The following is a 22,422-nucleotide window of genomic DNA, read 5'->3' on the forward strand; positions in this document are numbered from 1 at the left end:
GTTTTTATTATTTTATCTGCTGTTTTCTGACCTGCTCACAACTTCATAAATGTGAGTATTTTATTGTTTTTTCATCTTAGTGATTGTAAACTGAATACTTTTTGCTTGTGTTTTTTTTCTTGTAAATTATTAAATGATGATGATTCTAATTGTTAGTTGCAGCCCCAAATCTAAAATGATTGTTGGCCCCACTTTATATTTATTAACAATTCGCAAAATATTTGAAAACTGCGACTGAATACCGCATCTAATTATCATAGTCACTCGTTGTAAAGCGACACAGCAGCGATTTAATCGATCGATAGCTTTATATTCTCTGCTGAATGTGCTTTCTCAGCTGAGAAAATGTAAACAAACTCGTTCGCGCCATGTCAGAAGGCTGTTTTTCTTTAAAGCCTCAGGCCCGGTGGTTTATGGGACTCTGAGTTTCCCAGGGGGCCGTTAGGAACTGTGACGACACGGAGTTCTCCCGCTCGCTCACTACACCTCCCATCATTCACGACTTCTGAGGAGTACGCGAGGACAGCAGCGATTGGTCGAATCCCGGTTCAAACTCAACGGCTGCACTCCTTATTTGGTCATCGCGAGCTCAGCCCTTTCATTACGGCTTTTTATGCTAATCACATTCTAATGGCCAGCTGTATGCAGCAGTAGTAAGAGCATGCGCAGTGCGTGAAAAGAATACGGCGAAGATTCAAAGTTTTTGTTCAGTAAGTACGCTGTTATTTCTCTTGCACAGAAATTACATTTGTGATTCTGCCGGTTTGTTGTGAATGAGGAGACTCGTCAGAGTGCGTTGTAGTCGTAGCTTGACGCGTGCGTTTCCATTTGTAGCGAGACAAACGTACAAAGAGTAACCGACTCGACAATAGGATAACGTGGAAGTGAACGAGAGCGTGGCGTGGTGAGGGTAGCAGAGTCGGCTAGCTAGCATGCTAACAGCTAACAACAATGAGCTGTATTTGGCGCTCTAGCGGGCAAAAGTTTGAATTTAAAGGGAAGGATGGGTTCATCGCCACTTTTTGTATTTTATTGAAATACTGACAACACACATGCATCGCACCAAGTCGACAGTCGTGTGTTATTTTGACACGCGTGTTAACACATAATTCAACGAGTAGCCCGGTAGCTTTTTGTTTCTTACTTCAGAAAGCGCCGCTGCCCGCTTTTTGTTTCGACTTCTCACCGCTGACAAATCCACAGCTAAACCATGTCTGAACACCAACTGTTTCCACCGTGTTTGTGCTCACAATTTCACACTGTTTCCCACGTATTGGGCGGCGTTAAAGAAAAGTAACATTAACGGTAGTAAACGGTGGTAAAACGCCGTGTTGTGGGTGTAACGTTTCTGTGATTCACCTCACGTTGACCGGGCGGAGTGTTTGAAAGTTTCGGAACCTGCATCAAATGTAACTCAGCTGATGTTTATGATTTGTTTCTGTGGCAATACAACCGACAACATCAGGTTCTAACATTAGTGTAATGTCAGTAAATGTCTGTTTATTCGCTGTTCCCGCGACTTTCCTTTAAATTCCTCGGGGCACTTGAATGTTAATTAAAGTTAATTAAGATTTTTTAGTTTGTAAAGCTCTGTAAATGCATTATAGGCCACCTAAAAGTGCTTTTCACACAGGATATGTTGAAATTACGGTTTAATAATGGCTCGCTTTTATATGTGTGTGTGTAGGGACCGCCCCCTTCTCAGTAGTAGAAAGCACAACTGTCTGCACACATCCACGGTGCTTTATAACGGGGCAGCTGAGACGATTACCGACCTTTGTTTTGTTTTACGCTTTCAGGATTTTTTCTGCCACAACACCGACCAACAAACAGACTATGTTTGGCTTCCACAAGTCAAAGATCTACCGGAGTAACGATGGCTGTTGCATCTGCAAGACCAAGTCCTCCAGTTCACGCTTCACAGACAGCAGCCGATATGAGGAGACGTTCAGGCTCTGTTTTGGGTAAAAGCTCTCATTCATTCATTACTGTGCGTTTGTGTGTGTGTTATTTTTGCTTGTTTAGGGTGTGTGATTGATTGTGTGTTTATTCACTTGTGCAGACTGTCAGAGGATCGTGTTGGAGACATCTGCAACGCCTGTGTGCTCCTGGTGAAGAGGTGGAAGAAGCTGCCTAATGGCTCCAAGAAGAACTGGAACCATGTAAGTGACTCCTGCTGACAGCAGCGTGAATCATATTTATCTGATTTACATGTTATGGCTTTAGATTGGACCTGATGTCTTTTTTAACCTGGTGTGACTCAGGTGGTGGATGCCAGAGCTGGGCCGGGCTTCAAGGTGACAAAACCCAAGAAGATCAAGAACGGTGATGGGAAGAAGAAAAGCAAGCTAAAGAAGCTTCACAAGCTAAAGAGACAAAGTAAGTTTTGAGATATTAACCATGACCTGCATGTGTTGAGAAATCAGACTCGTCAGAAGAGGAAGATTTGTTGACTTAAAGTATCTCAGTCACATAAATACATTCAGTTGCACAGTGTCAGTGTTGGGTTTTGGTGTGGTTTACTTCAAAATCTGAACTGAAAAGCTGATTAAAAATGATCATTCAGCTGCATTGTGTGGCTCTTTGTAACTGCAGTGTATTGGGGGTTAAAATTAATTTCAAGATTAAATGTTGGGTCTATGAAACATCAGGAAAAAAACAGTTTCTTAGAGCCAGTGCTGACCAACAGTACAAAACAACCTCAAAATATTTAACAGCAGATGAGGAAAAACAGTAAAATCTTGAATGAGTAAAATTTGTTGCAGCTGTAGTTTGAATCTCAGGCTTTGGGAAAATGTGATTTTTCACTATTTTGTGACATTTACATCTGAGTTCCTCTAATAAATCATGTTGTAAAGTGATCAGGAAGTCGTCAGAGACAGTCAGCAGTTTGGTGGTGGTGTTTAAGTGTTTCCTTTTTTTTGTTTCCAAGCAGACTCTGATGCTCACAGCACAACCTCCAGCGTGTCTCCTGCCCAGTCTCCCAGTTACAGCAACCAGTCAGACGACGGCTCAGACATCGAGTCCAAACAAAGACGCTCGACTCCCTCCATCTTCTCTTTCTTGGATCGTTCCTATTGGAAAAGGCAAGCGACTGTTCCAACAGAGTAAATTATTAAACTGTTTTGTCTCTTTTTAAAATTATTAATAATTAAAATATTCTTTTTTTTTCCCCCCATTTTAGGCAGAAGGTGTGCTGTGGGATTGTCTACAAGGGTCGGTTTGGAGAGGTGATTATTGACCCTCGACTTTTCAAGCCCTGCTGCAGCTCCAAAAAACAGAAGACACTGGCGTCCACACAAGTGGCCACACACCTTCCAGACACACTTCCTCCACAGCTCCCAGAAGACGTGAAAGAACCCTGGTGATTGCTTTTGTTGAATCCCCGCTGTAGGGTTATCCATGGCATCCACCTGGATTTTGTCTCCAGTGGCAGACCTCCCATTCCCACTCTCCCCGTTAGACCAGTTGGTTAGAAATTTCTTTTCTATGTAATATTCCTTTTTATATGGGTATTTTTTAACTTTTGTATAGAGTTAATTTTCTTTTTTTATAAAAAGCAAAAAGGAAAAAAAAACTTCTTACGGGCATTAGTGTTATTTATAGGATGAGGAGGCAGATTTTGTTGAGCCTCCATTTTTGATTCAACATTGTTTTGATTATTTTGTATAACGTGATCATAAATATTTTGTCACTTTTTCATACATATCAAGACTGCTCTATTTTTTTTCCTTCCTTAATTTGTCAAATTGTAAGTGTGCATATGAAAAACACCAGCTATTTCTAATACCAGCTTTTCCTGTGTGTGTGTTGAAGTGGCTCTTCAACAAGTTGCTGCAATGTTTTTGTCCGTTGTGTTTGCTCCATCTGTGCAAATGCGTGAGTCTGTAGGATTTCTAGTGCACAGAGGACTGTTGATGCCACCAGGGATCGTTAGTACAACTGTCCTCTATGAATCGAGCTTTTAATGTGTGTATAGATAAGAACGAATAATCCCTCTGACATTTTCACAGCTTACGCATGCCATGAGTTTGAAACACTCCACTGTAATTTGTTCGGCAGTTTGTGCACATTGACTCAGATAGATGTGGTTAGACCATGCATGCAGTACATTCCTCTGCCTTTCTGGGATGACAGAAGCGATGTATTTATTTCTTTTGTACAGCCTCCAATGAAATGAAATGAAATGCATGTTGTAAAGCAAATGTTTTTAAATGGGTTTTGTAAATACAGTGTTTTGGCTCTTGGTACATCCAAACCTTTTTAAATGACAGGAATGGCAAACCACTACTTTTGTTTAAAAAAAAAAAAACATTTTGTGTGTCTGAAAGGTGCTGAAGACATGTAGTTTTACGCTAATTCACTTAAGTTTTTGTCACATTTTCACATCTCATTTTCTCAGGCACATTTCTCTAAAGGCATGTAAAACTGTAGCTCACGCTCTGCAGAAATATGTAGTTGTTTGTTTTAGTAATATTCCTTCATCTGATGGTCAGAAATTGTACGTACAGGAAACACATGGCTATTCTACATTTTTGCCTATTAGAGAAAATGTTTGTGATCATCATTGCTGTGATTTATTCAGAAGCAATTGTCAAAGTTCAAACTATGCAGACATTATGAATGTGAGAAGCACTCTGGGGCTGTCTATCACTTTAGCTGTCACAGTGTAAAGTGATGGATCCTTATTCAACCAAATTGGCTTGTAAAAAGCATCCATTATCTTAGCAATAACTTCACATTTTCCTAATCACAATTCATAATTGTCTCGATGTTTCTTATGTTATTAATAATGTTCAGATTGCACAGTTTTAGCCATGGGGCTTACTGTCTCTCAAATTAATACTGCAGTGACAACGGTTGCTTTTTTATTTTTTACATCACTGTAACCAGTCTCAAACTTCATGAATTGACAGGCAATGCTCTGTAAAGTTGCTTAATATATAAACTTTTCTGCGGCAGGGTAGTTAAATGCTGAACATGTTCTGTTATTCTTATTAAAAGGAGAAATGCTGCTTCCTTTTAAGCTGGAAAATAAGCTTGTTTTTGTCCTTAGGGAGTTGCCATATTGTTTTTTGCGAGGTACATTTTGTGATGCGAGATGTGCCTTAATGAATTACCTGACCTTTTCATAATGATTCTCATGTAATTTATATTTATTTATTACAAAACTTCTTTTTGTAACTGAAATTTTGAGACAACTGGTGTAGAGCCTTTCAGAAAGTCTGTTTTTAATTTTGTGCACTTCCTTTGAACATGCAATGTAGATATTTTCGATGCTTTTTTTGTATACTGTACCACAAAGTAGAAGTGAATTGTAATAAAAAAAAAATGGAAAAAAAAAGAAAAGCGTGTGCATGTAATACTTCTCTGCACCGGCAGGTGGCGCACAAAAGCTACAGTTAATCAACGAAGTCATGCACAATGAACACGGTAAAGTGGTGGAGTTTCCCTCGGTTATTTAAGTTTTCTCTTTGTGTGTCACAGTTAAATTGATGTGTAGGTTTATGAAACAAATGTAGGAACCTTTGAGGAACTTTTGTAGTACTACTGCACACGATTTTATTACACTTTCACACTGATGCAGCTTGTCAGCTAAAAAACCCAGAACCTCCAAAGAGAGAAACACCTCTTATTCCGAGTTGTGAGTATTCACGGACTATTAGCCTCAGTGCTAACCTTGTAGTCACTCCAAATGACTGTAGTTCTTTGTTCGGAGTTGATACATCGTCAGTGTCAGAAATTCACGATTTCTCTGACTCAGAATTACAGAGTGGAGTCCGACGTGAAGCTTTTTTCCCACTCATCTGCTCATAATTACGATTTAAAAAATGTGACACGAACGCGGCATCACAATCGATAAATGTGTGTTGCCTAGCAACCACGTTGTTTAGCTAACGGTACTGTTCTAGGACGAGCTGGTTAGCGAGCAGATAGCTAACTTAGTTAGCGTCTATCATGGAAATGACTCATAGTGTGTGGTTGTATTTTGTGTAAACGGTCACTTCATCGTCTAAGTTTGTCATGGTCGACTTTAAAACAGACACCAAAAGCCATATTTACAGAGCGGAGACTTTAAAAGAACTCAAGTACGACAGGCTTAACAAAGGGTTTCCGGTCACCGCCTTCAAAATAAAAGCCTATTCAAGCGCACCGAAGTTGTAACGTTTTACTCAAAGTTAAGACACTTCCGGTTTTGCACCGGCTATCTGACTGACTTGACGCTGCTCATTTTTTTCACTCCCACGTGTACGCGCACGCACGCTCTCATTCTCGCTCTCTTTCAAACACACACACACACACACACACACACACTTACTCACTCCTTTCTCTTTTCAAAAGCCCCTTGTGAGGCAGATTGACAGGCTAGAATGAAAATGAGGCGGACGCTCGGTCACGTCTTCAGTGCGTACGCGTCCTTTTGAGAAGACCTCTAAACTTGGATCATATCACCATGGGAGCTATTTGGGCTGCAAGGGACTTTTGTTTGTTTTTGCTCTTGTTAAACAGTCGCCAAAGCGCAGCGCTTCCAGAGATTCGAGGTGGGACTGTAGAGAGTGTGTGTGTGTGTGTGTGTGTGTGTGTGTTTTCCAGTCGTGCTACTTTACGCACGCTTTGAGGAGTGCGCTCTTGTTGTTTCCCCCGGTGGTGACTTTTCCATTTTCTCTGAGTTTCTCAGTGTGTTGCGGTGTGAAGTGACTGTTGTTGTACACATGGGTTTTTGACACACAAGTGTAGTTTTGTATGTGACTCATTAACTTTCAGGTTAGTTTTCACTGGAGTTTTCAAATTGCCTGTTGTAGCCTTCTATTATTACCAGCAGGGAACTTTATGTCTCAGAGTTTGTCAGTTAAATCTGAGTTTTCTCGCTCGTTTTCTTTATATAATCTCACAAAAACATGAGAAACCTAAAGGTGCATACGCGCTGAATGAGATACTCTGACTGTTTGAATGTGTGTGGGTGATCATGACCTTTAAGACCCGTGTGGATTTCAGCAGATCCGTGTGCAGATGGAAGTGATGGCTGTCACATTGATGCTATTTGTCAGACTACCCAGGGCTCATACAAGTGCACGTGTAAAGCAGGATTTAAAGGAGATGGAAAACACTGCGAAGGTAAAGTGTGTGTGTCTCCTCTTTGTGGAGTTGTTTGATTCACGGTGGGATGTTCAGGGACATGTTTTAATGCTTGGAAATGTGATAAATCTGTAATATAAACTGATGCATTATGTCTCATCTTGTGGCTGCACTCAGGTTCATTTGGTTTAACTTTCATCTCTGTGGTGTTTACTCCTCAGACACTGATGAATGTGACTTGGAGCACAATGGCGGCTGTGTACATGAGTGCAACAATATACCAGGGAATTATCGCTGCACTTGTTATGATGGATTCAATTTGGCACATGATGGACACAACTGCCTCGGTAAGATCAGCTAAAAACCACAGAGTAAATAAAGTTTTTTTTTTTTTGAGAGAGAGAGAGAGAGAGTTCATGTTTGTGTGGGCTGGATGTGAAGTTTCTCACACTCACTCAGACTTCTTTTTTTTTCTTTGGTAAACTTTTAAAAATGTAACACAAACAGTTTTAGTTTGGTTCATGCAGCAGGTTTAACAGTTTCATAAATATTTACGACTGAAAATTGATTTGAAAAAGCTTTATTTAGATTTACAGAGTTTGTAAACACAGTTAGAGGCTAATTTCTCTAATCTGTGACAACAAATACTTTACTGAGTTTTCTAAACACGGTTAATTAATGAAATCAATCCTCTGTCCTGTAGATGTGGACGAATGTAAGTTCAACAACGGAGGGTGCCAGCACACTTGTGTCAACACCATGGGCAGCTACGAGTGCCGCTGCAAAGACGGATTCTTCCTCAGCGACAACCAGCACACATGCATCCACCGCTCTGTGGGTGAGTGTACGACACACACACACACACACATCTGTAAACAGCAGCCACACCTGCATCTGTTAGAAACACAGCTGTGCAGCACCTGACGCACAGATCAGAATACTGAAGATATTCTGTGGTGAATTAAACATTTCTAGAGGAAGAGAAATGTTAAATAACTTCTTTGTTTATAAAAGAGGTTTTGTGTTATTTGTTTTTGTTTATCTTGTATTACTAATACTAATTGTATTAAGGCGTGAAAAAAAGACGGAGAATAATCCGGCAAATTCTCCAATATTCACATACAAATCTAAGCCCGGCGGCACAATGAAGCCTGACAGGTTCAAGCTGACTCCCGTCACTGAGCTTTTATCCTCAGCAGCAACACGCTGTGGGAAAAGGATCCCTGAGTCTCGGAGAACAAAATAAGTTAATAACTGCAACAGTTGAGTCTATGTGGTCTGTGTCACAGATTTGTCTGAGGTGCCTTTGTTTTGTCTCTTTGATTGAAGTCAACTTAAATGCGAGTGCTTTCCACTCCGTCGGGTCTTGACAAGCCTTTTAAATCCCGCGGACCTGTCCGCTCGGCCGTGACCCAGCGACATATAAACCAGCTACAAGCTGCAGATGCAGGAGGAGCTTTGTTTGAACTTTTTCTCCCCTTAAAGAATTTTCTGTTCCTCTCCAGAAGTGCGAAGAATAACACAGCAGTTGATGTTTTTGAATTGTGTAAGGCGTGAGAACAATCAGTGTCTCTGAGGATGCCAGACTAATCTCTCACTGTGTGTGTGCCTTTGTGTGCAGCCGCTCGGTCACTGTAGGAGTTTCATTGTGTACCTCTCTCCCTCGTTCTCTCCCAGAGGGCCTCAACTGTATGAATAAGGAGCACGGCTGCGCCCACATCTGCAGAGAGACGCCCAGAGGAGGCGTGGCCTGCGAGTGTCGTCCAGGGTTCGAGCTGGCGAGGAACCAGAGAGGATGCATCTGTACGTGCTCGACGGCACGAAGCTAACATCGCACCACACACCTGCCCCAAAACACACACACACACATTTAACTTCGCTGATAATGTGGCTCACGGTTTGCGTGTCGTTGACCCCTGCAGTAACTTGTAACCACGGCAACGGAGGCTGCCAGCACACTTGCGAGGACACAGAGAACGGTCCCATATGCAGGTGTCACGTCAGGTACACCCTGCAGCCCGACAAGAGGTCGTGTGTAGGTAAGCTCGCTGTTCACGTCAGACATCTCACCTCCATCTTTAAAAACATTTCTAAATCCTCCGTCTGTAAAACACGAGACAGAAAATACGCAGCGTCTTCCTCAGTGAGGTGTGGGTGACAGCTGTGGAGGAGGTTGGCGAGTGGATCATCCCTCAGTGTTGTTTTAGGATAAACAGGGATGATAAAGGTGTGATCCATGTGTTGGGTTCCTGTTTCTGACACTGAGTGTTTCCTAATTGTAATTTCTTTATTCACAATAGAATAAAACTCGACCTCAGCTCAGGGAGTGCACATTCCAGCAGCAGCTCACACTTTGTTTCTTCAGTAATGCATCTCAGGCTATCTTGATGAATGCAGGAAAACACAGTAACTGGAAACATCTCTCTTTGCCAGCGCTCCTTGTTAGGCAGTTTTTCTCCACACAATGGTTATGAAGGATAAAGATCAGCCGTCAGATATTGGGTAATATCTCTCCCTCCAGCAGCAGCGTGTGTGAGGTCCAGGCGTCGTCTCCAGATTCACTTTACTGATGTGCCGTGTTATCTGACGCACGCCAAGCTGCTACAAGCTGAATCTCTCAAGTGTAAACATGCGTCTGGTTACTGAGAGGTGACCGACACAAACAGAGTCCCGGTGCTTGTGTGCTTTGGTGAATGTGGTGATGTTGTGTGTCAGTTTGTGCTCTGTTAATGGTGGTTTTTCGTGTGTCGCAGAACGAGATGAAGCCACCACCGAGTCCTCAGACCACAACGCCACGTCCTTTACTGAGGTGGACAAACGGGTCAAACGAAGGCTGCTAATGGGTAACGATCACACCTCCTGCTCACAGCTCTTCTTTACGTGACGGCGCGTCGAGCTGCCAGGAGCCACTCCTGGGCGCCGAACAGGAGAGAGGAGTAATGTCTAGTAAACCGATGCATTCCTCAGCCTCTTGAGCAAACTGTGAAATGACTACACACTCGCTTTCTCGCCCCCAGTCTCCACCCTGAAAAATATGCATTTGTGACAGTGTGGTACATTTCACGTTTTCCCTCCATATGGGAAGGGCAGAGTGTGAATCTCTCCTCGTATAGTTAGTATTTATCAGTTTTGTGATTCTGGGTCACTCCTCACATGTAAAACATTTTATCTTTGGCACTTTACCAAGTGTGTGACCTGCACAGCAACTCTGAGAGATTTAGAAATGATAAACACAGCATTAAATACTTTATTTTTCATGCTAATTGGATCAATAATTCTAAATCTTTCGAAAGAGAAACTGCAGTACCTCAGGTGTTTTTAGAGTTCAGTCAGTAAAGGTTCTGTTTAACTAAGGATCTAACATCTGACGTTGAGGAATAACCTCGAGGAAGAAGGTCATTCACATACATTCATGCTGTATGTTGTAATTTCAGAAACCTGTGCGGTGAACAATGGGGGGTGTGACTGCACCTGTAAAGACACATCCACAGGCGTGCGCTGCAGCTGCCCCGTCGGCTTCACGCTGCAGCCGGATGGAAAAACATGCAAAGGTCAGACAGACAAAAAAAAAAAAAGCTCCAGCACGAGCCGCTCAGCTCAGAGCGTTCGTGTTGTCGCTCAAGCGTTGTCGCCTGTTTCCACGCAGATATCGACGAGTGCGAGCTTCACAACGGCGGCTGCGATCACTTCTGCAGGAACACCATCGGCAGCTTCGAGTGCAACTGCAGGAAAGGCTTCAAGCTGCTGACAGATGAACGTTCTTGTCAAGGTAGAAATGTCAGACAGTGAAAAGACCAGGACGTCATGTCATAAGGAGATGTTTGTGACGTTGACGTTTGTGTGTTGTTTTGTGTGTTGCTGATGTGGCTTCTGTTTTGTTGATCAGCCTGATGCATTTAAGGCCCGTCAGTGAATCACTGCCTTCATTTCACCTGCAGTTAGGATGAAAAGCCAGTGGTCTTTTACCTGCTGTATCACCCTGAACGCGTCACATTTCACCAAGAAGGAAAATTCAGGATCAAGTGCTGATGTGTGTGCGTGTGTGTGGGAAATCCCTCCTGATGAAGATTGCCCTGCTATTATGTCATCTGTCTGATTCTGATTACAGATATAGATGAGTGTTTTTTCGAGCGGACATGTGATCACACGTGTGTGAACTCCCCCGGTGGTTTTCAGTGTCTGTGCAACAAAGGCTACACCATGTATGGACTGGCCCACTGCGGAGGTGAGGGAGCTACACATAACAACTTGAGCGTAACACACGAGTGCTCGGTTTAGATGTGTTAGGCTAACAAACATACAAATGGAAACTGAACCCTGTAATTATAACAGCGAGCGTCTCTCCTCCTCTCAGATATAAACGAATGCAGCGTGAACAATGGCGGCTGTGAGCAGGGCTGTGAGAACACCATGGGTGGATTTGAATGCTTTTGCCATCCTGGCTATAAACTGCACTGGAACAAAAAGGACTGCATTGGTAAGCTGGTGCCTCCTCCCATACGACAGGCGCGTCTGTCCAGTGCTGTCGCTGAAATTATGTCATGAAAGAGTGTGCGACATCGCACGTTTTGGACTAAAACTCGGGGAACAAAAACAGGAGATACTTTGAATCTGTTCTCTTTTTTCTCTCTGATTCTCTCTCACTTGGTTTTTCTTTCTGAGTTAAAACATCCAAAAGCCTACGATGCTGTTGCTGCTGTTCTTCCACAATCAAAGCTGTTCTTCTTTTACCTTGGAGTTTTGTTGTGGTTTCCATCTAGAGGCTGAGGGTTTACCACCTGAGAAACCCCCCTCTAAACCCACCTTGAACTGTAGCAAGCAGGAGGGAGGGGACCGCTGCTTCCTCACCTGTCAGTCCCAGGTTCACATCAGCAGTGGTGAGTTGGCTGAGCCAGATCTCAAACATCATTTACCTGTGCCACGATGTCACCTGCAGATTCTGAACCAGACCTGCAGAGCTACTGCACACACAGTCACTGTCGGTCTTATTCCTGCTCTTATTATTCAATCAGCTGCTCTTTGTCAGAGCTGTAATGAAGCTGTCAGTTTCACAGACGCAGAGTTCCTGCAGATTAAAACCACATTAGACTGACGTTGATGGATTCATACAGACATTGTTAGATTTAAGGCCGTGCAGATGTTCAACAGTCTGCAGCAGCTCATAATACAGATTCTCATTTTCTCTATTAAACCCCAAAATGGACCAAAAACTAACAGCAGGTACGAGGTGTCACCGTAAAGCGACTAATCCACTCATGTTCTACTCAATAAAAGTTGGTCAGGGATGAATGGGCGTCAGCAGAGCTCTGACAAAGCTCCGATCAGTCGACTCAGTCAAGAGCATCATTATGTTTTCAGCGTGATAAGAGCCAGGTACAGGACAGGACAGGTGTCTCCTGATGCAGCGCGCTGAATATAATTAGTCAGTAAGTGAAGCTGTGTGAGCTGTGTCAGTGTCTGCAGGGCGACAGTTCGTGTCCCTACATGCTTCCTGTTTGCTCTGTCGTGGCCTTAACTTTTGTGCGTGCTGGTCTGTGTCACGGCTTCTCGTGTGTTTTTCAGGGACGGAGGATTCCTACACGGTGACCTGTGGAATGCCTCTGCCCTGCTTGGCTGACGCACAAAAGAACAACAGCGGCTTGTATTGCTTAGGCAAGTACAAAACACGACAGATTTACATCTATCTTCCCGCTCTGCCACACAAAACTGTAACTTGGGCTTTGCTTGTTTTCAGCTGATATGTCAGCAGATCAAAACAAGACTCTCTGCTCCTCTGTCCTGCAGGTCCAGAACTGACCAGTGTTCCACGCATTAAGACCACAGCCACTTTCAAGTCCGGCACCGCGAAGTGCAACTTAAAACGAAGTCAGGAGAAGCTGAAGGAGAGCTTAAACTCAGCACGCTCAGGTACAGAGGTTGCCACACAACAAGCCGAACAATGCGTCCAAACACACGACAGATCACAGATAGACGAGGGTTTAGAATTACAGCTGGTTAAAAAACAGTTCTGGTTTACCAAGAGCTGCCAGCATCTAAAGCCACAATCTTTAGAAGACAAAGCAGACCTGAAGGCTGCTTCAAAGTGAACCAAAAACCAAAGGCAAATGTGAAAGAAATTTGTGGGGAAAGTGATGTGGTTTTGAGCGTCTTGAATGTCTCAGCGCAGCTCTTTGACTGGCAGTGACAGGGGAGGATGTAATTAGCCATAGCATGCCTTTCAGTTAGGTCTGACCCAGCCATCAATCAACCAGGGTTCTGACTGTAAGATTATTTTGTTTGGAGGGTTTCGGCGTGGTCTTTAACTTCCCTCACAGTCACTGAAACGACCATAAATGTTTCAAATGAAGCAGATTATCACAGTGACATCCTGTCGCTTTTTTCAGCCTCTCAGTCGACAAATAAAGATCTGATTTAAATTTAACGTCTTTGTGTTAATGTTGTCTGTGAATTTCTTTAACAACCGTGCATGTCCACAGACAGCAGGTTCCTCTTCACGGAAAATGTCCAGTTCAGCTACGTGAGCCTGCGCTGCACCTCGTCCGGACAGCGACCGCGCAGCCGCCACGGCAGGAAAGCCGGCGAGGAGGACGGCTCCTCGATTACAGCTGAGTTTGAGCTGGATGTGAACGTAGAGGAGGTAACAGGTTGGTTGGTCTCTCTGCACTTCCTGTCTGCCTGTGACCTTTGCTTCCTGTTCTCACTCCGTCTCTCTCTCTCTCTCTCGCCGCCGTCGTCTGTTTCGCCACTAAACAAACCAAACTGTTAAAGTATCTCCTGTTTTGATGTGGCTCTGGTGCTGGTGGGCTCTGGGTTTGGGGCACAGTGTTTCCTTCCCTGGCTTGGGGTGTTTTTCCTGTGAATGCCGAGGTGAAGCATGTGGGCATCCAGGCGTGAATTCACCGCCTACTGTGGAGCGTGAGGTGACGTTTTTGCACAGGAAACAGTTGTGGCATTGAGTGCTTCTCTCAGCAGAGAGCTGTGACCTGAACTGCGTGCGCCGTCGCTCGGAGAAGAGGCTCAGGAAGACGATCAGGACCCTGAGGAAGTCCATCAACCGGGAGCAGTTCCACCTCCACTTCGCCGGGTCAGACTACGAGCTGTCCAGGAATCCGGATCAGCCGGCAGAACTGGCGGGACACTGTGCGGGAGGACAGGTGCTGATGGGCAGGAAATGCGGTGAGTTTGGTTTTTGTGTTTCCTTCAGAAACCGAGGTAAAGCTCCGGACGTCAGCGTCGCCTCCTCTTTAGATAGAGATGGATTTGAAGGCAGCAGCGGCTGTGAGTAGGTCCAACGCTCACAGGAGACTCATAGTCATGACGTTAAGTAATTGAAATGGTCCATGCCAGTGAGATATATTTAGACAGGCTGGTTTAATGATTGGATTTGGAGCAGGTGTTGGCCAGATGAGTGCCATATTTGGTTTGCAGACATGCCGTAATGAGCTGGTTGGAGGGGAGAGCGAGCTCGTGTGGAGGAACAGAGAGGCTGTTGTTGGTGCTGTGAGATCTTCCAGCATCTCCCCGGGATCAGAGTGTAACATGAGGGCCGAGGGCGGTCGAGCTGCCGCCGCCTCTCCTTCAGGTTTTATATACAACGTGCGATGGGGAAAATGTTCATTAAATGCGACCGCACACTGTCAGTGTTAGAGAGCTGAAGGCTGGCATGTGTTTTCTCTGGCTGTTGGGAGCGTGCGCCCCTAGTTTCGGGCCTCACAGTAAGTTTTCGCTGCCTGCTGTAAACCCTCTTAATATCAGAGAGGAAACTGGTGCCTTTCTTCTGTTGGGATGTCTAAATATTTACTCAACTGGTCTGCGCTTTGTTCGATATATGCTCCAATGCTCAAGCTGTTTGAACCTGACGTGGTCCCACATCTTTAATAAACCTCACACAAATCTTCACGTATGTTTGCTCTTTGCTCTTTAACTAGAAACCAAAACCTCAGCTGTCCTGTAGCTCCTGGAGATAATGTATCAGCTTTACATCACATATATCTCCCTGTATTTATACATTAACATCAAAGTTTTCTCTGCTGTCGAGCTGTGCTGACAGGATTTTAACCCAAACGGCCCCGGTGCATTATTTCTGTCTTTCAGTAACACAGGACTTAAGTGTCTTGATTCCTTAACTCCCCCGCTACGCTTTCAGGTCAACATTAAGCAGTCTATTGGCCGTGGCAGGGGTGTAGACATGTAATTTGGGAGAGGAGGCGGGGGGGCTGAAAGGCATTCTTCTTAACCTCCAGCTCTTTAAAGGAGCTATATTTTTCCCCTCCTCCCCCACCTCCCGCTCTGGCTTAGCTCGGAGCGCAGTTTAGTCCTTTTCAGTTTGCCCACTCCACTGAAAACCCCATCCTGGGCCTGTTCTCTCTGCCTCACAGAGACGACAACTCAGCCTCCTGTGCATCTGGAGAAAATATGCGTTCACCTTTGTGCACTTTTCTCTCTTGAGTCTGTGTTTGAGTTAGTGGCTGCATCAGTTTTTACTCCAGGACTTTGTCTCTATTTGAATAAATTATATTTTAGTCGTTTAACTCTATAAATATTTTGTTGTTATATCTTTTTACATGTGACTGCATCAGACGACATGTTTACAGTCAAACTGAGATGGAACAGCACTGGTTCAGATCCAGACACGCCGCGAACGCTCGGCACGTTCCCGTCCGTTCCACCGTCATAGTCGACTTGTTTGCGTGTTTGTTTTAACATTGAAGATGTTTAGGAAGTGCTGTTGATTCAAGCTGGCAGTTTGAGTGCTGCGTCCCCCCTGCCCCCCAGCTGGGGCCACTTTGCATGACCCCCAGCCACTAAACTGCTAAAGAGAATTGACTTCAGCCACACCATGGGAATCAATTAGCATCAGCTGTTTGGGCCTCGGCTTGATGGGCGCGAGCAGCGATTGGGCCGAGCAGAATGGGGGGATTCAGAAACCTGACCCCTTTTATTGGGTTCAGCTTCTAACCACTGTGATACCGTAGTGTTTTCCTATGTCATCAAGTAGGCAAAGACTGGGGACTTGAATAGAGGTGAAAGGTCTTTTAAACCTCTTTGGGGCCATCAATTCGAGGACTCTATAGAACCGTTCTTTGCATTTGAAAGGCTTCAAGGTTTTTTTTCTCTTTCACTCTCACTCTCTCTCTTCTCTCACTGCTTCCCTCTGTCAAATAAAAGCTGTTAGAGGACAATGCAATGATGGCTCCTCGTGGTCTTTCAGAATAAACAATAGGCTCCGAAAAATGAACTGCTCTTGAGAGAATTACATTTTCTTTCTTTAGAGGAAAATCTAACCGTTTGCTGAGCCACGTATAACGGATCTACGTTAAAGCTTTTGTGTGTCGAGCGGTTTCTCTGCTTACTCACGGCTTAACGGAAACATTTTGTGCTACAGGCACTGGGATTTAATTGATTTATTCTTGTGTGAGATCAGCTTCAGTTTTCAAGTCAAGTTCTTTAGAGCATCAGACAGACGCAGTAATTCCCAAATTAATTACAGGCATCACTCTGAATGGGAGGAACCAAAGCAAAACGGTGCTTTAGTCCCTTTAATCAAGCCTTTGCACTTTGGTGAGATAAGAGGGAAATAATGTCTTTGATTTGCTTCTGTGTTTGCTTTTAAAAAGAGAGGTGGTATTAAAGGTTCCTCCCCGACGCACAGCCGTGTTGTATCAAGTATTAGGAAGCGTCAGATGAAGGCAGCTGCTGCTCTTTGTCTCAGTCATTTTCTGTGGCTTTATTTGGTTCGTTTGCCAAAACGTGTGTGTGTGTGTGTGTGTGTGTGTGTGCATTTATTTACAGTATGTACATCTAAACTAATGTGAAAGACTTTTCTTTCACTGTGTGTTACCGTAGTAATATTAGTTTAAATGTCAAACAGTTTGTAAGAAAACACTGTTACATCGAAAGTAAGAACTTTGCTCTCACTAATTAAAACCAACATTTTCATCATCTTGAATTGAAATGAACTAAAAACAGATTAATCTCTGTTTTCCATGATTGTTAATTCATTGTTGTTAAATCTTTTTTTGATTATTTGCATTTCTTTAACACTGTGTTATCTTAGATAAATGTTTCCTGGAGGTTCCTCTAGAGTTGGATATGAATGTGTAAATTCATGACAGCTAAGGTTATGAGACTGTATTTAAATGAGTAAAGAGCAACACTCTTCTTTTTTTAGTATCAAGCCCTGCACGGTTTGACTGTGCACTAAGAAACTGACAGAACTAATAAAGATTGTTTGTGTTGGATCCTTTAAAGTGAATTTTCTATGAAAACATTTGTAGAATTTTATGAGAAACTGATCATTAACCTTTGAATTAAGCCAGTATAATATGGAAGATCTACATGAACGTGCTCCTGATCTATCAGAGGTTATCTCACTGACACCTATTGACTGTGCTCGTTAACCATTTACAGCTCCTCTAAACCTTCTCTCTGCTGCACCTCAGTGTTCGGTGCTAAACTGCATCCAGGCCAGTGACACTTGTAATGTTCATTACTGTACAGGTGAGGCTCATAAACCGTCATGTGATCAGAATCCTCATATCTTTGATGTGTTAAAGGTGGCGAATAGTTAACCTGCTCTTCACTGTGTTTATCCATTTCAAGTGTGTACATGGCCTTGTTTGATTCCACTTAAGAGGCAGCTGATGAAGTCTGGCTTACTTTACTTTAATGGTCTTGTCATGCCATTGAGCTGCTGTATTTACAGTGTAAACCTGCAGTGTGGTTAGGGCTGTTTGATTATGTGTAGCTGCAGGGTGTTCTGCTATATTTGTTGATTCGTGTCTGCATTTAACACGGCCTATCTCGAGCGCTACCTGACACAGATCTGTCTGCTAAATTGATGTAAATTACAAGTTGAGACACATCGGTCCTGCGCAGCGTGTCTTCACCTCAGGTGTTTGTTTTTAGTTTCTGGGGGAGATCTTTGATTTCGCCGTCCTCAGCTAATTAAATTTGTTTCAACTTGATTCCACATCACAGTTTTCTCTCTGAGAGAATAATAGATGTGTTTATGTATTCAGAAACATCGTGACTCACCGCAGCACTAAGACAAAGATATGACAAACAACCACGAGCTCGACGAACCCCTGAGGAAACACTGCCGAGTTCAGATTTCCTCCGTGTGTTGTCAGACAAGCACCTGTGAAGCTACAGATAAATAAAGCTTTAATCTGTCTCCATGTCGTTCCCCTGTCGTCTGTCAGTGAGCTGCAGTGTCGGGACGTACTACGACGGGGACCAGGGCAGGTGCTTGTTGTGTCCAGCCGGGACGTATCAGGACGAGGAGGGACAGATGTCCTGTGAGGTCTGTCCTGGACCTGAAGGACGAGAAGTCTCCAAGGTGGTCGGAGCTCGAAACATGTCAGAGTGTGGAGGTGAGCCCAGCTGTGGTCAAATAGGAATAAAAAAATGAACACATGAACAATATTATCGTGATTTTTATTGTTACCAGACGTTTAACATCAACACAAGTGTCGACGCTAATATTTGAATCAAGACACAAGCAAAAGCTGAAGCGTTCCAGAGATAATGACATCAGTGTAAATTGTGCTCAACAGTGACATGAAAAAATGTGAAAATGCATAAGCTAAAGGGAAACATGAGATAACATCTGGAACAAATAAACAAAAAGCAATAAAGGAACAAAATGTAAATAAGTGCCTTGTGAACATGAGCCACACAGGAAGCGATGGTGCCTCGATACAGATCTCTCCCTGGCAGATGTTCTGCTTTGTGTAAAGTCAAAGACGCTTGAGCTCAGATTTTAAAGATGTATTTGAATTCAAAGGGATGAACTCGGCTGAATGAAAAGCTGAAGGAGCCACCATGTTTTGGTCTCCTCCCGCGCTGTTATCGCAGTCACTTTGGGGCTGAATCCCTGATCCCATCTCCTCCGACAGACTAAACAAGAGGAGCTCTGAGAAGCCAGTTTGTATTAGTCACTCAGGAGATACAGTGTGTTTGGAGATGGCACCATTCCTCTAACTTTGGCTTTAGCTTTGCCACAGACTCTTATCTTAACGGAAGGAGGCGTATTTTCTCTTTTAGTCCACATTACTGTTAAAAACATTTTGAAATCCAAGCAGCTCTGAGAGTTTTGTGAGTCACACTCTGACTCTGACCACATGTTTGTTCAGGTCAGTGCTCCCCAGGTCACTACTCCCACGACGGCTTCCTCCCCTGCCTGCCCTGTCCGCTGGGGACGTACCAGCCGGAGGTGGGCCGCACCACCTGCTTCGCCTGCGGGGGGAACCTGGTCACCAAGCGCAGCGGAGCCGTCACCTTCCAGGAGTGTGAGACCAAAGGTGTGAAAGTCGTCTGTGTTTAGTTTATGGTTGTGGAGAATGTAAGAGTTATTAAAGTGAAACCTCGGCGGTGTTTTAACTCTCTTCACTGGACATCATCAGTATCATGTGGCTGCTGAGCCTGTGGAGCTCTTCCTGTTGACAGGAACTCTGCTGCCCTCTGCAGCTGATGCACTGTCTGTGCATTACACCCAGTTACAACCAAACACCTCCCAGATACTGATCTCTCAGGAACAGGAGGGAAAGGTTTTGATATCAGTGTATTTCTGTGTATAATCATTAAAAACACTCATATCAGAGATGCAAACATGTAACTCAGCAGGAGGATTATCTCAGCTAACAGCTTTCTATCACTGTCCTTGGCTCCTGCAGTCCAGTGCTCTCCAGGACATTACTACAACACCAGCACACACCGCTGCATCCGCTGTCCAATGGGCACGTATCAAGGGGAGTTTGGGCAGAACTACTGCGTGTCCTGCCCCGGAAACACCACCACGGACTTCGATGGCTCGACAAACATCATGCAGTGCAAAAGTACGTATGACTGCGCACGCTTTGTGCACAATGATGGCAAATCCAGCAGCAATTCAGGATTCATCTCCGCATAATTCCCCCGAGAGCAAAAACTGACATTACTGTCACTTTACAGACCGACAGTGTGGAGGAGAGCTGGGAGATTTTACCGGCTACATCGAGTCTCCCAACTACCCGGGGAACTATCCAGCCAACATCGAGTGCACTTGGACCATCAACCCACCGCCCAAACGCAGGATCCTCATCGTCGTCCCAGAAATCTTCCTGCCTATCGAGGACGAATGTGGAGACTACTTAGTGATGAGAAAAAGCTGTGAGTTTTAACTGATGCTGAGCTTCATCCTTTTTACAGGCAGTCAAATCGTAAACGTATTAAAGATGCTGTTCTGTGCTTCTGTGTGCTCATTCTCTGCTTCACAGCTCTGTCCAACTCAGTGACGACCTACGAGACGTGTCAGACCTACGAACGCCCCATCGCCTTCACCTCCCGCTCCAAGAGGCTTTGGATCCAGTTCAGGTCCAACGAGGGAAACAGTGGGAAAGGCTTCCAGGTCCCATACGTCACATATGACGGTAAAATAACATTTAAAAAATGATGTTTTATCCCATAAACGTGAAGTTGCAGCCTCTGTTTGAATTAACGAGCTGTTTCTTTGTTTCAGAGGACTACCAGGAATTAATAGAAGACATAGTCAGAGATGGGAGATTATACGCTTCAGAGAATCACCAGGAAATTCTCAAGGTATCTAAGTTTCATTCCTGTTCTGCACTTGTGTTTTTGTGTTGTTTCTTATAACTCCAAATGTAAAATCTGCCTGACATGTGGTCGAGTTTAAAAATATTCATATGAAACCTGCTGCTATTCTTGTATTGTGCCTGTTACACTGGACATATGTTTCAGAGAGTATAACAGGAGGAAATAAAACACACCTGACATCCAGACCTATACATGAGAAAAGGCAAAAAACAAGATGGGAAAATGTGTATTTTTGTACCAGGACGCCCAGAATAATGTTGATTATTTAGATCAATACTTCCCCTCACTCCTCAGTTTGTGTATTTGGAGTGAGCCTGTAGCGCCCTCTTCTGGAGACATGTAGAAACACAGGCTGCTGCTGTGTTGGTGTCTTTCACTGATGTCGAACATTTTCTCCTCAGGACAAGAAGCTCATGAAGGCGTTGTTTGATGTGCTGGCTCACCCGCAGAACTTCTTCAACTACACAGCTCAAGAATCAAGAGAAATGTTCCCCAAGTCCTTCATCCGCTTCCTGCGCTCCAAAGTCCTGAGATTCCTTCGTCCTTAAGAAGCGCTCCCACCGGGTTTCTGGGGTTTTCCTGCTCAGCTTAGATTAAATACTGACCACAGTATCTGAACCCTTTATTCTAGTAGTTATCTGTTTTCACGTGGAGCGATAATAGAGCGGACCATACACCTGATAAAACTGATCCTGAGGGGGAAGTCGAGCAAGTGAACTTTTAACTGGAGCTTTAAGAAGGAAGTGGAGGAGCATAGATCTACACGGGCATCGTCAGAAAAGAATCAGGATCTCTTCCCTTTGTTTGGAAACAGGTTTAATTAACAAGAAAACAACTGTAAGGACTTTATACGCTTTAGATTTTAAAGTCTCCATCTCAGGATCTTAATCTAAACCACAAGTCTGTGTATTCAAATATTGCTAAACGTTATGAGACTTACAGACTGCTAATAGCATTGTGATAAAAACAAAACCAGTAGCTAAACAGATGTATGCTGAATGTCAGTGATACTGTGTCTAGTTTTAACATAGGCTGCTTCACATGTTGTTGACAAATACTGCGAAACGACACAAACAAATATAGCACAAATGTTTTCTTTGGGGAAAATTAGCACTGCTGAAGAAGTAGTGGCTCCACAAAAGCAATTATTCTGATGAATCTTGTGTATATGATGTAAAAAGTTTTAGGTGAAACGCTAATGTAATGTAGCGGCTTCATACATTTTGACAGTGCGGCTTTGCTGCAGTTGAGTGCTACTGTTTTTGCTTTCCAAAAAAATTCCTGCATTCATGAGGCATCAGCTGCTTCAGCAGAATGACATCAGTATGCATCAGTACGTTTTGTTTTATGAACTAGAAACCAAAGACAACAGCCGATCGCTCCGAGAGGTGAGAGTGATGTAATGTGAGAAAACTGAGGTCAGAGTCTGAGAAAAGAGATGAAAGGTCCTGTAAAATAGAACTGAGCTATTCACCTGTCTTAGATGATACATGTATGTATATTTTCTATGGTTTTGTACATCTAATATGCTGTAAATAAAGATAGGAAACTTACTTTGTGTTATTATTCTCCTGCCTCACCTTGATTTTTTTTTTTTAACTTTTTAATTGTTTAAGTTTCATTTGATTTATATATTTAACACTGTAATATCAGAAATCAGCTGCATACATTTCATTTATACACAAAAGATCATAAGAATCAAGCTCTCCAGTCTTGATTTATTCGTATTTAACATGATGAAACATATTA

General features: G+C 43.6%; 2 protein-coding genes across 7 annotated transcripts; both read left to right on the top strand.

Moving 5' to 3' along the window:
* Positions 1–588: 588 nt before the first annotated feature.
* Positions 589–4,250, top strand: sinhcafl (SIN3-HDAC complex associated factor, like). Of its 3 annotated transcripts, none has more exons than XM_018688587.2 (6): positions 589–710; positions 1,800–1,964; positions 2,063–2,162; positions 2,265–2,379; positions 2,933–3,086; positions 3,185–4,250. In XM_018688587.2, the coding sequence occupies exons 2-6, from the start codon at positions 1,837–1,839 to the stop codon at positions 3,366–3,368; spliced, it is 681 nt and encodes a 226-aa protein (XP_018544103.1). In that variant the 5' UTR covers positions 589–710; positions 1,800–1,836; the 3' UTR covers positions 3,369–4,250. The 3 variants fall into 3 exon arrangements, with proteins under 3 accessions (XP_018544103.1, XP_018544105.1, XP_018544104.1); XM_018688589.2 differs by having other exon boundaries at positions 2,936–3,086; XM_018688588.2 differs by having other exon boundaries at positions 627–706; positions 1,795–1,964.
* A 2,022-nt stretch (positions 4,251–6,272) lies between these two features.
* scube2 (signal peptide, CUB domain, EGF-like 2) lies at positions 6,273–22,226 on the top strand. 4 transcript variants are annotated; one of them, XM_018688584.2, is made up of 23 exons: positions 6,273–6,542; positions 6,997–7,116; positions 7,299–7,424; positions 7,781–7,915; positions 8,755–8,880; positions 9,000–9,116; positions 9,831–9,920; positions 10,512–10,628; positions 10,724–10,846; positions 11,186–11,302; positions 11,432–11,554; positions 11,838–11,954; positions 12,640–12,729; positions 12,862–12,984; positions 13,554–13,721; positions 14,050–14,253; positions 18,282–18,452; positions 19,215–19,382; positions 19,755–19,916; positions 20,032–20,229; positions 20,337–20,489; positions 20,579–20,658; positions 21,075–22,226. In XM_018688584.2, the coding sequence occupies exons 1-23, from the start codon at positions 6,455–6,457 to the stop codon at positions 21,219–21,221; spliced, it is 3,063 nt and encodes a 1,020-aa protein (XP_018544100.1). In that variant the 5' UTR covers positions 6,273–6,454; the 3' UTR covers positions 21,222–22,226. The 4 variants fall into 4 exon arrangements, with proteins under 4 accessions (XP_018544100.1, XP_018544098.1, XP_018544099.1 ...); XM_018688582.2 differs by having other exon boundaries at positions 6,274–6,542; positions 14,047–14,253; XM_018688583.2 differs by having other exon boundaries at positions 6,274–6,542; positions 7,000–7,116; positions 14,047–14,253.
* The last annotated feature ends 196 nt before the right edge of the window (positions 22,227–22,422 follow it).

The sequence above is a fragment of the Lates calcarifer genome, linkage group LG2 (assembly GCF_001640805.2).
Source record: "Lates calcarifer isolate ASB-BC8 linkage group LG2, TLL_Latcal_v3, whole genome shotgun sequence".
Lineage (NCBI taxonomy): Eukaryota > Metazoa > Chordata > Actinopteri > Centropomidae > Lates > Lates calcarifer.